The 16,282-nt window shown below is 36.4% G+C and overlaps 2 protein-coding genes across 3 annotated transcripts; one reads left to right on the top strand and one right to left on the bottom strand.

Moving 5' to 3' along the window:
• Nucleotides 1-4,412: 4,412 nt before the first annotated feature.
• LOC127253664 (protein DETOXIFICATION 45, chloroplastic) lies at nucleotides 4,413-13,406 on the top strand. Its single transcript, XM_051278353.1, has 14 exons — nucleotides 4,413-5,027; nucleotides 5,779-5,966; nucleotides 6,451-6,594; nucleotides 6,721-6,842; nucleotides 7,340-7,475; nucleotides 8,118-8,214; nucleotides 8,316-8,416; nucleotides 10,321-10,484; nucleotides 10,862-10,933; nucleotides 11,051-11,167; nucleotides 11,258-11,353; nucleotides 11,432-11,553; nucleotides 12,267-12,324; nucleotides 13,080-13,406. The coding sequence occupies exons 1-14, from the start codon at nucleotides 4,723-4,725 to the stop codon at nucleotides 13,089-13,091; spliced, it is 1,734 nt and encodes a 577-aa protein (XP_051134310.1). The 5' UTR covers nucleotides 4,413-4,722; the 3' UTR covers nucleotides 13,092-13,406.
• LOC127253668 (putative flavin-containing monooxygenase 2) lies at nucleotides 13,156-16,106 on the bottom strand. 2 transcript variants are annotated; one of them, XM_051278372.1, is made up of 5 exons: nucleotides 15,472-16,106; nucleotides 14,576-14,822; nucleotides 14,303-14,484; nucleotides 13,842-14,212; nucleotides 13,156-13,749 (listed from the first exon to the last, which is right to left on the bottom strand). In XM_051278372.1, the coding sequence occupies exons 1-5, from the start codon at nucleotides 15,907-15,909 to the stop codon at nucleotides 13,398-13,400; spliced, it is 1,590 nt and encodes a 529-aa protein (XP_051134329.1). In that variant the 5' UTR covers nucleotides 15,910-16,106; the 3' UTR covers nucleotides 13,156-13,397. The 2 variants fall into 2 exon arrangements, with proteins under 2 accessions (XP_051134329.1, XP_051134318.1); XM_051278361.1 differs by having other exon boundaries at nucleotides 13,842-14,484.
• Between the last annotated feature and the right edge of the window lie 176 nt (nucleotides 16,107-16,282).

Consider the following 16,282-nt stretch of genomic DNA (forward strand, 5'->3'; position numbering starts at 1 on the left):
TCCCTCCTTCCCAAAATAGTAGTGTTGTTTACCATTTTTGTCTGTTGCAAAACAATAGTCTCATTTCCATAAATAATCATATCATTATAAAACTACAATTACCTTTTCATTATTATTACACAATTGTTACTATTTTTTACAAATATACTTACAAGGAAAAAAAAAGTCTTTTATCCGTACTTTTTACCCACTACCAATATAATATCAATATTCCTTAAATCTCGTGTCAAATACAACCCAGACTATAGTTTTGGGACTGATGGAGTATAAAATTAACACACTCTATTTACATTAATATTTTATTTAATACAGAGCACCAGTTGAGAGCAGTTGACTCTCAACTTGCTCACTTCGCTGGTCTCGATACCTGGAGGACAAATCTTCTCGTTGAATACATCGGTGTAGCGTTAGTGCGAATCATAACAACTAAGGGCATCACAGACTTGCCTCAAACTTCTGCGGTCTAAAAGGCCATAGTCCTTCAAATATTAGTTTTAGATACATTCAGGCTCGAGATATCTCCAAAATTTTTGATACAATCCAAAAGAACACAAACTAAATGCTGATCTCCTCCGCACATAAGAAACACATCATCCGCAAACGCAAGGTGGATGATCCTATGCTTAACACAGTCTGGGTGAAAGTTCATCTCCCTGGCTTGACTTTGCATCTTTAAAAGCCTCGAAAAATATTTCATGCATATGATAAAGAGATAGGGAGAGATCCCGTCTGACTTGGGGTCGCGGTCGGAGGTGCATGTTTGCAGCAAGCACGCCACGGGTCGTTGTTTGTGATGCCTGATGAGACGACGGCTCCGTGCGTGGCGAAAAGGGTCGAGGGATTCAGAATCCAACCACCATTGGCCGCAACGTGATAAATATTTGGATATGCGTCTGATGGACATCGTAATTGTCCATTTATATAGCTCATTGATAGTGATATCTATATGAGAATCCCTAAATAATTCAGTATGCATGAAACATACAAATCAAAATCAAAAGAATATTGTTTTATTAAATTACAAAAAAAGTTTGTATAGGCTCAAACAATTTAGTCATATGTGGTATAATCGTCTCGATGAATCATTATTCAAAGAGGGATACGCCAATAGTTCTGTTTGGTCATGTGTTTTTATAAAGAAAATAATAAAAAAACAACTCACTTTCCTAATCGCTGTTTACGTGGACAATTTGAATTTAATTGGAACATCCGAAGAGGTTCAAAAAGTTATTGAATATTTGAAAGGGAGTTTAAAGTTAAGAATTTTGGGAAAATAAAATTATGTCTTGGTCTACAAATTATATTATCCTACTAATAATTTAACGCACACGAGGGATGTCTCACCGCTTGATCTACAAGGGTTTGACTACAAACCCAGTAGTTGACAGTTTTGTATCAATACAAAACATACTTCATTGCACAAAAATATATAATATAACACCCAATATTATAGCAACCGAAAAATTCACAGATTCACCCCAAAATGTACACAATTTTCACACCCGACAGGAAGGTAAAAACACATGTTTTTGCATCCATTACTCACATTATGTCCGAACCGTGTGACATCACCAAAATAAATATGAAAATATTATTTCAACTCCGTCCTAATTCCATTATAAAATCAATAATAAATACCCCATTATTTGACAAAAATTCTCATTCCAATATTACATAGAGCAACATCAACACACCAATTCCCACATTAACTACAGAACAACAACATAAATATTCCCAACACAAATCCAGATAACAACATCAATTAAAACAGTCATGTCCAAAAAATTTCTTACGCATTTGAAATTGAATCAGATAGTTCAATTTATACTCCTTTAGCGCAATGAAAGTGGAGAGCCATCGAAAAAAAAAATAACAGAAGTTGTCACGTTGTTCAATTGCTCGTTTTGGACTATTTCCCAACATTGGAAATTTGCAAAACAATAATTACAAAAAAGTGAAACAATTAGTATTAGTAGAAAAAAAAGTGTAAGAAAATATAAAATAATTCCCAACATGAATGCAATAGAAGCCTTATCACTAATGCAAAGATCTTCGATCATAAATTTATCATTAATGCCCAACCACAATTTTCTTTAATTAGTGTTGCATTTAAATCATTTATTAGTGGTTAATTACATGCATATTATCCCAACAATAGCAAAGAAATGACCAACAAAATTTTACCAAAAATATATACATCCAAGAGGACAACACCAAACCACATATAGAATGAGATGATTCGGACTTTGTACAGGCAACAAATGGCCACAGTTTCAACATTAAACTCATTCAACAATCACCAAATTCACCTGACATGAATGTGAATGACCTAGGTTGTTTTTGAGCAATACAAAGCTTACAAACTAAGAAATCATACAAGATGGTGAATAGTCCTACTAGTTGTTATTTTAAATTTCAACGAGTTAATACCTCAATATTTAAACAAGATATTTTGAAGTTTGGAATATTGCATTATTGAAGTGATGAAACAAGAATGACAACTCATATGAGCTTCCACATATGAGGAAAGATAGTTTATTGACAGAGGAAAATCTTCTAAATGACGTAAGTATTCCAATGGAGTTAGTACATGAATGCATTCGCTATGTAATTTTAAAAGGTGAGGTGAATGGTATTGAGCGGATATGAGTGATCTAGGTTATTAGTACTATAAAATGATATAAGAAAGTCTTTTATGTAAGTTTTTATGCTTGTGTAAATCTGTAAGAATACTTAGTAACAGGTTTATAGTGTAAAAATTTTGATGAAATGCATTTTACCGAAAACGAAATGCTTGTTTTCAAACTGTTAACTCAAATTCATAAATTAGAACTTGATTTGTTGAGTGAAAAGAATTTCAATGTAAGTATTTGTAATCGTGAATGCCATTTTGAAGCCAATACTAACAGATCAAAATTTTTTAGGTGATACAGAATGAGAGATCACCCTAAGTTAGATGAAAATAAATTATGGTGCACAATAGACCATTTTCAACCAACTAAATCAATAACATCCATCAAAACGTGATATAAATGCATTTTCAAGCCATAGCTATTAAATACGACATAAATTGCAATATAATAATTAGTTACCCGACATAACAATAAATGAAATGTGAGTAAAAATTTGTTTAGATCTCACAAACGTGCACAATATAGACGTATTTGTCGAGACAACCAAAATTAGGAAGAGGTATGCTCAGAATCGCGATCGTCGTAGAGTCAGGGTAATACCAAAATTCGAACCAGTATCACCAATTTTTTGGACAGATCCAGTGCCACCACCAAATGATCGAGCCTTTTCCTGCGATGGTTAATGCCGGAGAGAGGTGCGACATCAATATCTAACCCTAAACTGAACGAGGATTTACTGTCTAGTACACAAAACGAGAAAACCTCACTCGCACCAACCTCCTCCCCATTCGACGGAAAACATCGTCATCGGAAGTTAAGTCGACAGGGAAGAGCTCGTCGGACAATTTAGAGATTTCATCAAGGGAATAGTCATAGGTCTGGCAATGAGGAGAAGATTCTGACTTAGGGTAGGGGTGCCGTGAGCTCGGGGGAGGAAGCATCGACGATCGGTGAAATACAATATAAAGTGACCAATTCTGGGAAGAACCAAAGTTCCAAATTAAGACGCTTTAACATTTTTTCAAAAGACAACTAATCGATCTGGGACTAAAGAGCAGAATAAAGGAATATGCAAAGACGAATTATTCATATTTCATTTGATGGTCAGAGATTTTTCATTTCATCAAAGTGCGTAAAACATTTTAAATCTACAATATTTTTATTACTTGACCAATTACAAGGAGAAGCAAATGCCACTATTCTTTAACAACTTAGAGCCGAAATTTTTTTTCACACTATTATGAATATGAAAATAATACATTGTTCAGAGATAACCGGAGCACGGATCGAGGAAGAAAGTAAGAGTGTAGGTTCGGATTTGCTCGAACAAGAGAGAGAAAATGAATTGAAAAGATAGGGTGAGGGGGTGGTTACGTATATATTTAGACTAAAGTAATTTTATATTAAAAAAATTTAAATACATTTAAAATATATAATTATTTATCAAATAAAAATAAGTGAGTACGTAAGCATATTCAAACGTCAACGTAAATAAAATATATAGACTGAGTAAGTATTATATAACAAACTAACTAAAAAAAAAGAAAAAGAAAAAAACGTTAATCAAGGTAACGGACATATCAATTGATTAAGAAAAGGAAAGTAGTATAATAATTCGTTTGATATGGGCCGGCGGGCGTTAATCGATAGAATGATTATCTGAAAGCAGCAGAGACCAGTTGGTGTGATGTGCGGGTGAGCCGAGCCAGCGGGTGAGCCGAGCCAGCCACCAGCCCCCCGCCCCGTGTAAGTATTCTTTCTCCACCTACTTCCTTCCTCCCTATAAACCAACTCACTCCGTCGGTCGGATCGAGATAGATAGAGATAGATACAGACATCACGCGACCTCTCTCTCTCTGTCTCAATTCATAATTCTTAACTTGAGGTGCTGCCGCTGCTTGGGGTGTCGGTCTTTCTTTAATTCTTTCCTTCTTCTTCTGCTGCTCGCTTCTTCCATTTTCTCTTCCCATCTTATTCGTGCATCTTTTTTCTCTATCCTCTACCCTCTCCTCTCTCCTACTTTGAGGTGTTTCTTTCTCAAATAAACAGACACAGATTTTATTTTTGTGCCCCTAGAGAAAACAAGAAAATGATTGCCGCCACGCAACTCACTGTTGCTCCTTACACCCGCCGGACTACCCAATTGCTTTCTCCCTCACCAAATTCGTCAGGGTTTCCCTGTTTCCTTGCAAGCCCGCCAAACTCCCACGCCCGCGCCCGTTGTAATGCCACTCTTACTCTGCCCTTGGATGGGAAAACCCGCTTCCTGCCGTGTCATCCTATGCTTCGTCCAAGGAAGCATATTTTTCCTTATTTTACTGTCAATTGTCACCTAAGTTCTGACTGCAGCTTGCAATCCAATCAACTGGAAGACACTGAAGATCGTAATCTCAAGTATGGAATTTATACACCGAACCTACTCTTGTGCATTTCGTATGTTAAATGAGTTTGTGTCCCGTCCCTGACTGCAACTATATTTGTGTCGCTGTGTTTTTTATTACAGCACCCCTCGTGTCTGCTATCTTATTCCTATTGTCTGTGATGTGTGTACTGTTTGCCTTAATTTTACCCACATGGAATGTGTCTCTGAAGCTAAAACTATTGAATCGACGTGGAAAAGAAATATATAAAAGAACCGCTTTTATTCTGATCTGCTGCAGTCTCTACTTGTTTTCTGGAATAAAAAAGATGTATTCAAGCATATTGACACCTATTGATGTTTGATCATCTGGTATCACGTTGTTACTTTGAGAACTTTTTTTTTTTTTTTTGGGGGGGGGGGGGGGGGGGGGGGGAGAATTTGGGTTGGGCGTCTCATTGGTGATTTGTTGTTCTTTTGTGCGGAAAAAAAAAAAAAAAAGAAAAGAAAAGAAAAGAAAAGTAAAGAATATGTGTTATTAAGTAATGTACATTGTGCTTATTGAGGTAGGCAAGGGTTGAGCCTTGGGAATATTTGATCAGCAAATGCAAATATTTTTTTCCCTGCAAATTGAGAGAATCTGATGAAGATGCTGAATTGTAAATTATGTTTATAGAGATGATTCTGTCATTCATTCATATACAGAATCCATAAGACAGTTCTTTATGTAGTGAGGTGGCATATGGTAATTGAATACTCTACTCAATCATTTACCTTGATTTTCAGGGATTTCAATGGTGCTATTTCTTCACATATCAATAAAATCGATGAAACGCTTGGGGTAGCACCTACCAGTACTTCTCAACCAAAAGATGTGAAGCATGAACTCCTTATGCTGGCTTTGCCTGCAATTGGTGGTCAGGCTATTGAACCAATGGTGCAATTGATGGAGACTGCATTTATTGGTCGCTTGGGTACCACACTAACACCGAGATTATTTTTTTTATACTAATGCTTTATGTCATATTAATTTTAGCATCCTTCAAGTTATCTTATGATAGCTTTTCCAAGCTACTTCATATAATTTCAAGTGTTGAGTTTCTGAAATAATTCAATGAAGCACATAAACCCATTGTTTGTTTGGTAAAAAAATCATGATTGTGTATTCAATGATCAGTATGGAATCTTTCTGTTTCTTGTGTGCAATATATCATCACAGAATTATTCTATTGTCATCCTTTCTTCCTATTGCCTAGACATATTGAGCACTCTAATTCAGCTTCCAATATAATTGTTTTATCATCTTCATTGATATTTGTTTTCCTGCAAGGATTTCCTTAAAATTTGTCCTTTCTTCCTCCAGATTCAATAGCTAGCCATGAACGTGATGCAAGACCTCCTCCTAAGTAGTTAATCTATTTCTGTACCACTTTACAACTAGTATGTTTCTTATTTCAGGTTCTATGGAGTTGGCTTTGGCTGGTGTCTCCATATCGCTATTTAACATAGTCTCCAAACTTTTCAATATTCCTCTCCTGAGCGTTGCTACTTCCTTTGTGGCTGAAGACATCTCCAAGAACTCCCGCAGATTTTCCACATCAGGTATGTTTTATAGTCTCAATGTTGAAATGTGTGGTTTTCTGTTTGTGTATATCTCTTTTCTCCACACGCATAATTGTGGATATATATATTGAAGTTAACAATGTTTCAATTGTATTGATACAACAGAAAAGATGCAGCTATCTTCAGTATCCTCAGCTTTGTTATTAGCTGTTGGCATTGGCATCTTTGAAGCTTTGGCTTTGTCTCTTGGATCTGGACCTCTGCTTGGTTTGATGGGCATATCACCAGTATGCATTTAGATGGCATGAAAATAAAGAATCTCTTTCTTCCTTGATACTGATTTGGTTTGCTTCCATTGTTGTTTACTGCCTCATTTCATCTACCATCATCCATCCTCGGTAGCTTAATTTGAAACTAACATACAAGTTCCTTTATTTTTTGTGATAAATAAATTACATAATCCAGTCATTAGTTTGGATATTGTCCATCTATAATCTCCATTGACTTTGCATGTTGAAGGAAGAGCACTATTGAACACATCTGTGAAGCAGCAAGTTTTGCTCAAAGCTTCGTGGATTATGTCTTCAGATGACTGATTAATTATATATATATATATATATATATTGTAAATAAACATTCAATCAACTGTTTTTCATATTTTCCAAATAAAACACTTCAAACCATATTGGACCTGTATTAGTATGTGTGCTTGTTGTTGTTTTAATGACTGTATGAGAATAGCCCTTCCATTGTATTATATAAATAAAGTCTATACCTGGTGCAGGTCTCCTCCATGCATGCTCCTGCCCAAAGGTTTCTTATTCTGAGGGCTCTTGGTGCTCCTGCTTTTGTTCTTTCTTTGGGACTGCAAGGCATTTTCCGTGGTTTCAAGGATACCAAGACCCCTGTATTTTGTTTAGGTTAAATTTCTTCTCCAGGTTTGAATTGTAGAATTTGCATCTTTGTAGTATAGACTCTTCTGTAGTTTAACATCCCTAAGCTATTTCTCTATGCAAACAAAATTGGCTTTTCAGTCATTGTTGTTTCTGTGTCATACATGATTACTTTGCAAGGAATATTGTTGATACTATGATTCACCTATAGATGATCCTCCCCCCTTGTGTTTTTTACCTCATCATTATTGAGAGAGCATGTGCGTAATGTTTCTTATATCAAGACTTGGAATGTCTTGAGCTGTAAATAGTTTACATGCACCCTCACCCTACCAATGTATTTCCTTTTATGGAGGCTTATGTATGTTCTGTTTTTTTAAGTATATCTCATCTATTTTGGTTGGTACATATGATAGATATCTATAATATGGGATACCTGAGGCTAAATTGATGGTTTTTTGCATAGCAAAACTAGTCATTGCTATTTAGTATGTGCAACACTGACTAAAGCCTTTTTTATGAAATTCAAATAGTTACAAGTCTTGTAGTAGTATTTAAGACTTCATAAATTCATGTTATCATTTTTCTTCTGCTAATTTGTGTTTGTACATGGTTATGCCTATCTATTTATATATTTCCATAAATATTGATTCAAATCTTTGCCTGCAGGTTTAGGAAACTTTACTGCTATATTTCTTTTTCCCCTTTTCATGCATTACTGCAAGTTGGGAGTATACGGGGCTGCTATTTCAACTGTTGTCTCTCAGTATGTATTAATGCCCATTTTCTGCCTCGTCATTTAGCTTAGGTCATAAGTTCGATCATGTGGTGTGTCACTTACACGTTTCTTCAAATGATGCTTATCAGATACATTGTCGCCTTTTCAATGATTTGGCAACTGAGTAAGAGAACTGTATTATTGCCTCCAAAACTTGGAGAATTGGAGTTCGGCAATTACTTTAAATCAGGTTAGCATGTCAATCATGATAAATGCTACAGTATTTTATTGTTTTGTTTTCTCATAAACCTGTTCTTGGACTGAAAAGCTTCTTTTTTTAAAAAAAAAAAAAAAAAAAAAAGTTGAGCCTTCTGATTACTTCCCAAGGCTATGGAAATGTGATTCAGCCATTTCAGAGCTTGGTTACTAATATTGGTTTTTCAAGAATATTACTCAAATTTAACAATATAGTGCACTAAAACCTTAAAAACAAATAGCTATTGCAAAGTTTGAACTGTACATATATATCCACTCCCATCACATATTTTATTCAGGGTTGCTGTAGTTGCTTAATAAATAAAATTTCCACTTGCCACTTGACGAGTTTGTGTGATGAAAAGAACCATTGAGTCGTTTTTTTTTTTTTTTGACAGCCTTCACCTGTGTTCTTACATCAATATTGAGAATGTCGATCTCATCAACCTACTGATAACTCCATGGCAGAGTTCTTCAATGTACTAAATTTATGATAATTAGAACATGTACTTGAGTTCATTATTAATAACGCTGCGAATTGGATGCTGTATTCACTTTCCAAGCAATACAAGATCCTCTCTAGTTGGTTTAACATTTAAAATCAAGCTAACTTTGGCCAGTCATATCAAGAGTGTCTTACTTTTTGAAAATAAGGAGATTTTATTAGTGTCAAAAAGTTAGCTACAAAGGTATATGGTGAAAAAAAAACACTGCATCTAAACCTTGACCAAGAGAACTGAGACATTCAAACTTGTTAAAAAGATGATAGGTGGGCATCTAGAGAGTGAAAAATATTGTATTGTAATGCAGTATCTCTTTTACTTTGGGAGAGGGAAGTATCAAGTGTGTATAATTAGGGGTGGTACGGTATGGTATACCGGAAATTTTACGCTATATTGTATGTCATCGTAAATTCCGGTATGAGAAAATATCATACTAACACTATACCTAATCATTTTTATTTTTTTTCATACCTAATCATTCGATATACCGACTTATGGTATACCGAGAATTATGGTATAAAAAATTTCATGCCAATTTTTGGCATATCTTATTGATTTTTCGATATGCAGGCATACTGCATACCATACTGAAATTAACGATATATCGCAAATGACCGATATATAAAAAAAACAAAAAATAATTAAAAGTTATCATAATTAAAGATAATATAAATATATGAATACTTTTTATTTACTTTTATTCAAGGTTGATATTTTATTATTTTATTTTATTTGTATTCTAGTAATACCGTAGGATTTGTTTCTTTTGACCAAAATCTCAGGTTTCTACTATTTGAATTCTGCATTTTTTCGAAAAAAAAAATATTCCAAAACATTCTATCATATATTATTTTAATATTAAATCCAAACTAAAATTTTTTCAAACCTATCAAAAGAAACATACCCTTAATATTTTTATATGTTAAATGTTGTATACATTGGTATCATGATGTATAAGAAACTTTGGTATGGTAATCGTATATTGTGATATGTCAAATTTTATATTGTTATTGTATCGAAAATCTATGGTACGGTATCATATAGTACCATAAATTACAGTATACCAAAAATACGGCATTTTTGGTATTTTTTCAGTTCGATGTGAACGAAATATCGTATTTTCGGTATTTATTTCCACCCCTGTGTATAATGGTACAGTGGTATTATTATTATTTTTTTTCTGGTTTATAAACAGAGAGAAAATGCATGCATATGCTATAATGATTGACTTAAAAGTTAATTTAATCATTAAGAAAATTTTACAGATACTACCTCCTACTGTGCATTTCTTTCAAGTAAATAGGCCAATCTGTTATCAAATGCCCTTTATTCAATGATTAAAGATTTTGTGTTTTGAGAAGTAAAGGACAGTTATTTTTAACTATGGGATTATTAGGTGGTTTTCTTATTGGAAGGACTCTTGCTGCTCTTGTAACTATGACACTGGGTACATCCATGGCTGCTCGTCAGGGACCTCTAGCAATGGCTTCTCATCAGATATGCTTGCAAGTATGGCTTTCTGTGTCTCTCCTTACTGACGCACTTGCTACTTCGGCTCAGGTGATTTGTGACATTCACCCCTTTTTTTCTTCCGCAGTTTCTTATGGCTGTGTTGTTTACCTTCCAAATCAACTACATTGACTCGTTCATACTCTGTCCTAAACAAAGTTGATAAAAGAGCACTTGTTTTTCATGACTGTAATTTATATGATGATTTATTGCATGACTAGCGAACATGATAGATGACATGAGTTGCATCCAGAGAGCATAAATGTAATATTCAACTGCATGCAAGGTTTTTGACACACACACGCACATATCGTTCACCACAAATACATCCTAAAAGATCTGTAGATATGTGACCATGTTTGATGATGCCACCAGCCAACCACATCATATTGTGTTTTTTCTTGAGCTAAAGATTATTTCTTTCTTAGGCCCTGATCGCGAGTTATTTATCAAAGAATGATTACAGAACTGTGAAGAATATCACTGACTTTGTCTTAAAGGTACTTCTACGGTTGATTCCTCGTGCTTAGCAAGTGCCTTGTTTCACAGCCATCTGTTCTGAAGGAGTTTAAGTGTTACCTGTGGACAGATTCTTACTATTGCTTCATGTTCTCCAGATTGGTTTGGTTGCTGGTGCTTCCCTAGGTGTGCTTCTGGGGGTTTCTTTCAGTGCATTGGCTCCATTATTTACAAAAGATCCAGCTGTCCTGGAACTTGTTAGAACTGGAGTTCTGGTAAATGGACCAATAATGATGTTCCTTTATGGTTTCTCTCTAATGCTGTCATTACTGAAATATTATCCTGACTCTTTTGAATGTGTGCAGTTTGTAGGTGCTAGTCAACCTTTAAATGCTTTAGCTTTTATCTTTGACGGTCTTCATTATGGTGTTTCAGACTTCTCTTTTGCTGCAGTTTCAATGGTAGGCTAATTTTCTGTTTTTATATTTGGTTATCATGAAAATGAGATGGCTTTGATATACATGGTTTTCAAAATGTAGATGCTGATTGGGGCATTGTCTTCCGGATTTTTGCTATATGCTCCAACATTTTTTGGTCTATATGGTGTTTGGTTGGGCTTGACTCTCTTTATGGGACTTAGAGTGGTGGCTGGAGTTATCAGGTAAATTGATTAATCGAGTCTCTTTTTGGTTCATTGAAGTAGGCCTGCTTTTATTGTTGGATCCATGTTCAAACTAACAAGTGACACTATTACACTGGAGAGCAGCTGGGGCCGCCAGTGTCATCCCCTGGACCAACCACCCATTGTCTACACCGATACTCACTGGTGCCCCAGGCTGGTCGATTTTGGGTTGGCTGTTGACCTGTAGGATTAGGACTGTTCTTGTGAATTGTTATTTTCTTATTAATAGGATTAGAAATTGTGGGTAGCCTGTGTACGACAGCCTATATATTAATTAGTATTATGTTCGGATTGGGCATAACAACCTATATTATATGCCATCCTAAGGTCGAGCATCCTTTGTCTGGTTTTAATTTTAAAACTTCAGCCGTCAAGGCTTGGGACCAGAGAATTCCTGTGGGTTTTATTTCCAACAGGATATTTATCTTTCTTCATAACAAACTCCTCTAAGTTGCCTGATATTTTTAGTATGTACGAGTAGGGGATTATAGAACCAATTCTTTCTGGATGGTATTGATTATTATGCTGTTCAGATAACCCAATGGAAAGTTTTTTTCCTGTCGGGATTAAACATTGCCTGTCTACTGGCTACAGTTTTATGAATATGTCTAGTTTTGAGAAAAGAGAAACCCATTTCTGAATGTCAGTTACTTTCTTGCTTAAGCTGCAACTTACTATTTTATTCTTCTCAGATTATTAGCACCAAGGGGCCCATGGTGGTTTCTGCATGGTGATGTTAAAGATTTGGAGGTTAGTTTCTCAGATTTAGTTAGTTATGCTTTAATTTCATCCCTGTTGGCGCACTTCCCCCTCTTTCACTTGACAGAAGAACTTGTTAAAATGCCTTTTGTGCACTTACCATCAGTTCTAATGAAGAGGCATTTAATTTCAGATCTCTCTCCTAGGGATTGGGAATAGAAAAATGCAAATATCTTTATTTCCCTTCTTTGTTATTCTTTTATTATTTCACTTTTACAATTTATTTTATAATCTTATAAAAATAATATCTAAATTATTGTTACTTCACTAAAACTTTTTATTACCTGACTTCATCGATTTCTCCTTATTCTCCTTATTGATTCATTCTCTTATTTTCTACTTGCAATACATTATTCCCCCTAGATTGAGTAGGATGAATCATTGTATTTTTTTCAATATTTTTCAACCGAATTCTTTTTTTTACATCTGTATTCAATTTTTTTATAAAACAATTCTATGCTATATTAATTTTTCATTTTGTATAAAAACAGCCCTAGTGATTTTTGTCATTTAATCAGTCTTACTGATATACACTAGTGCATTCCTTTTCCGTTGGCAATTTTCTTAATTTCTTATAAGAACATATTATTTCCTCTCACAAAGAATTGCATCCAACCACAGTTTAAACCCAATCGGAAAGCCAACTACAAACCAAACACACCTGAATGTATGCATTTAAATATACTATGCGCTGTCACATTTTAAATTTCTGTTAGCAATTATAACTTATATATTTTTCCTTTCAGCTGGCTGGCTGAGACACTCGGACAACAAGGTCAAGCTTCGGATTTTGACAGCCTCAGTCAAATTTTCATCGTGCCGTAGGCAACAGTAGACACTGCAGATAAGCAGCTCCCTTTTGTTTTTTACTATTTGATTGATTGAGCTGCCAGTAGGAATCAGTTGCCCAGAAATGGCATGTTTACTTAATTTATCGTATATGATCTGGTTCTTGTTCCCTACCACATGTAAATTTACCAAATCCTGCAATTTGGGGGACACATTATCGCCTTAACATTATTCTATGTACTTGAAAATTGAAAAACCTATTGTGCATATTTAATTTAAGCATAGTCCATTGGCCCGTATGGTTGGAACAATTCCTTGAGTAAACCCTTCTTCCGAAGTGGCTTCCACCCCATATCCTTGCATAACTGATCATTGAACCATATTTGAACTGCACCCAGGCATGATCTGTTGCCATGGTGGTGGTGGTATTCACCCAATGATTTCTCCCTGTAGTATTTATCCCATCGCCGGGTGTTTTCCTCCATCTCTTCAATGCTTGGCAGGTTGAATGTGCCGTCAAGAAGCTCTGCCAACCAACGGCACTGCATCTCTGAGGTGAACAGATTTGCGATACTTTCTGAGAATCCAATAAACGCAAGCTGTGGAATCCGAGGATGAATGCATTGTCTGGTAGACGACAGAGACAGACAATGTGTACATTTTAAGCAATCAGTTGGTTTGGAGCAGCATGACGTACTACTTTTTTAAAATAGGCTAACCTGTAGAGCATAAGTGTTGTATCTTTGTCTATTAGGCTCTGGAAAGGTGAAGATATGAATAGAGCTTTCAGCTTGTCGACAAATCTGAACCCAGTAGCAAGTATCAACAGATCGATCTTCAGGGTCTCAGGCTCATCGTTGTTGTCATCAGAATCATCTATCATGACGCCTTCACGGACAAAGCTGAAGTTTTGTGATTTCTTGAGTATGATACTCCCTTCCTCCACCCGGTCGTAGAAACCCTCAGGTACAGTTGCAATGGAGCATGAATTTATTTCCTGCAAGAAGCTATGTTTTGGCACCATGCCGTGTTTTGTGAGCTTGAGCTTCCTTTTGATGTGGCTCTCGACGAATTTTGAAACAGCCCATCTCTGATACAAAACAGCAGCAGCAGAAGCAGCTTCGCATATAAGTGTATGTATGAAACAAGTGTGAGAAAAGGTTGAAAGAGGAGAGCAGACCAGAGGTAAAAAGAATGTCGCGAGGAGGGATAGAAGAAGGCCTTGCGCCGGCTTGTGGAGCAAAAGCTCGGAGAAGCGAGTCTGGTAGAGGTAGGCGAGGGGCAGCCCCCACGGCAAGTGATCGGGCACGTTCCAGTGGGGTGTCCTGTACAGCAGGATGCAAGGCTGCTTCGAGTCGGGGCCTGCGCCAACCAAATTACATTTACATTTACATACAATGTTGATGATGATGATGGTAACTGCAACTGTAATTGTAATGGTAATTGTCGCGACCGTTGGCTGATGAGCACTCCATTGCAATATCCATCCCGGATTTCTGGAGGCCGACCACAGCGACGGACTTCCCCTTGACGAGGTTGGCGGCGGCAGCGTGGTCCATGGCGGAGTATTCCATGGAATGCATCACCTTCCCTTGGAATACCTCAGGTCCTTCTTCTCCCTTAGCCTTGGAGAACTCTGGAATGTTTGGGGAACCACTGTACATCCCGGCGCACACTACCACAAACTCAACTCTGTGAACCTAATAAAAGTTAACTCATTAAGTCATAACACCACCATTTCTTTCTCTTTCTTTGGCAATGGCAAGACCAAAGATACGACAATCTGACACGAATTCGACACAAAATAATTAAATTTAGAAGGATTTTGACTCGATTATATATATATATATATATATGAGTTGACACGAATTCCATACGATAATAAACGGGTCGGATTAGAGTTGAGGCTCTCAATTTAAATCCGACCCGACAACTCTATTATAATATATTAATATTAATCAATATATTTATTATGTATGTAAAATAATTCTAATTTGATAGTTAATTTACGCATTAATTTAAACTAAATTCAATTTTACTAATCTAAGCTGATTCACTATACATATTACAATAGAGCAAACAAAAAAAAATAATAATTGATTTGAATAAAAAATTTTGACTAAATTATGTATACCGGTCAACACGAACTCGACACACGACAATAAACTGGTCAAGAATCCGATATGATAATAAACGAGTCTGAGATGTGATTAAATAATTTAAGCCGTTTAAAAGTATTCAAAGTATTCAATTCGACACGACTCGATCCATGTCAGGTTTAGGCAAGGCATTGCTATCTATGCCCTCTCCAATCCAAACAGACAGACAGGAGGACTGGTAATTAATTACCTCTGTGGACAGGGTTTGTGTGTTCTGCACCGTAATCCTCCATTCTCCTCCATTTCCAAAGGGTTTGCACCAATTCCATTCATCTTCTTCTTCTTGGGAGCCATGGTAGGTGAGGCTGAGGACTCTGGAGTTGAGGTGTACGCGGGGGAGCAAGCCATGGAAGTGTGCGTAGGAGTGGAGATATTGGAGGACTTGTTTCTGGGTGGGGAAGGGGTCGGCGACCGATGGCGGCCATGGGAAGTCGGAGAACTGATAGAGCGATTTGGGGGTCTGGAGCTTGGTGGTTTGGATTGTCTTCCTCCACACTCCTCCAATGTCGCCCTCAGATTCAAAAACAATGGGTGCGAACCCCTTCTGCAACAGGTACTTGCAGGTGAGGAGACCGCTGATTCCAGCTCCAATCACGCCAATCCTCCTCGTCCTGTCTCCGCCTGCCATTTTTAGATCAGGTCAGAGGATGGATGGATGGATGATTGTTGGTTGTTAAGTGGGAATGGAAATGGGATTGGGATGTTGTGAGTCCAACAGAGCAAAGGCAGCCGCACCATAGATCTACCTGCTACACTGCTACTGCTGCGTCGTCTGGAAGAAGAAGATGATGATGAAAGAAGATATTTTTGGTAGAAAATTTACGACTACAATATACTACTTATATAGCTTGCAGCTGCAGGCACGAGGCAGCAGCATTTATTTGAACCTCAACACAAATAATAATAATAATAATAATAATAATAATAATAATAATACCACTATCTGCATTGCATGGCTCCGCTTCCACTACTCCATATTAATATCTAAATTAGCACTCACA

The sequence above is a fragment of the Andrographis paniculata genome, unplaced genomic scaffold, assembly GCF_009805555.1.
Source record: "Andrographis paniculata isolate CXL003 unplaced genomic scaffold, ASM980555v1 Contig12END, whole genome shotgun sequence".
NCBI lineage: Eukaryota > Viridiplantae > Streptophyta > Magnoliopsida > Lamiales > Acanthaceae > Andrographis > Andrographis paniculata.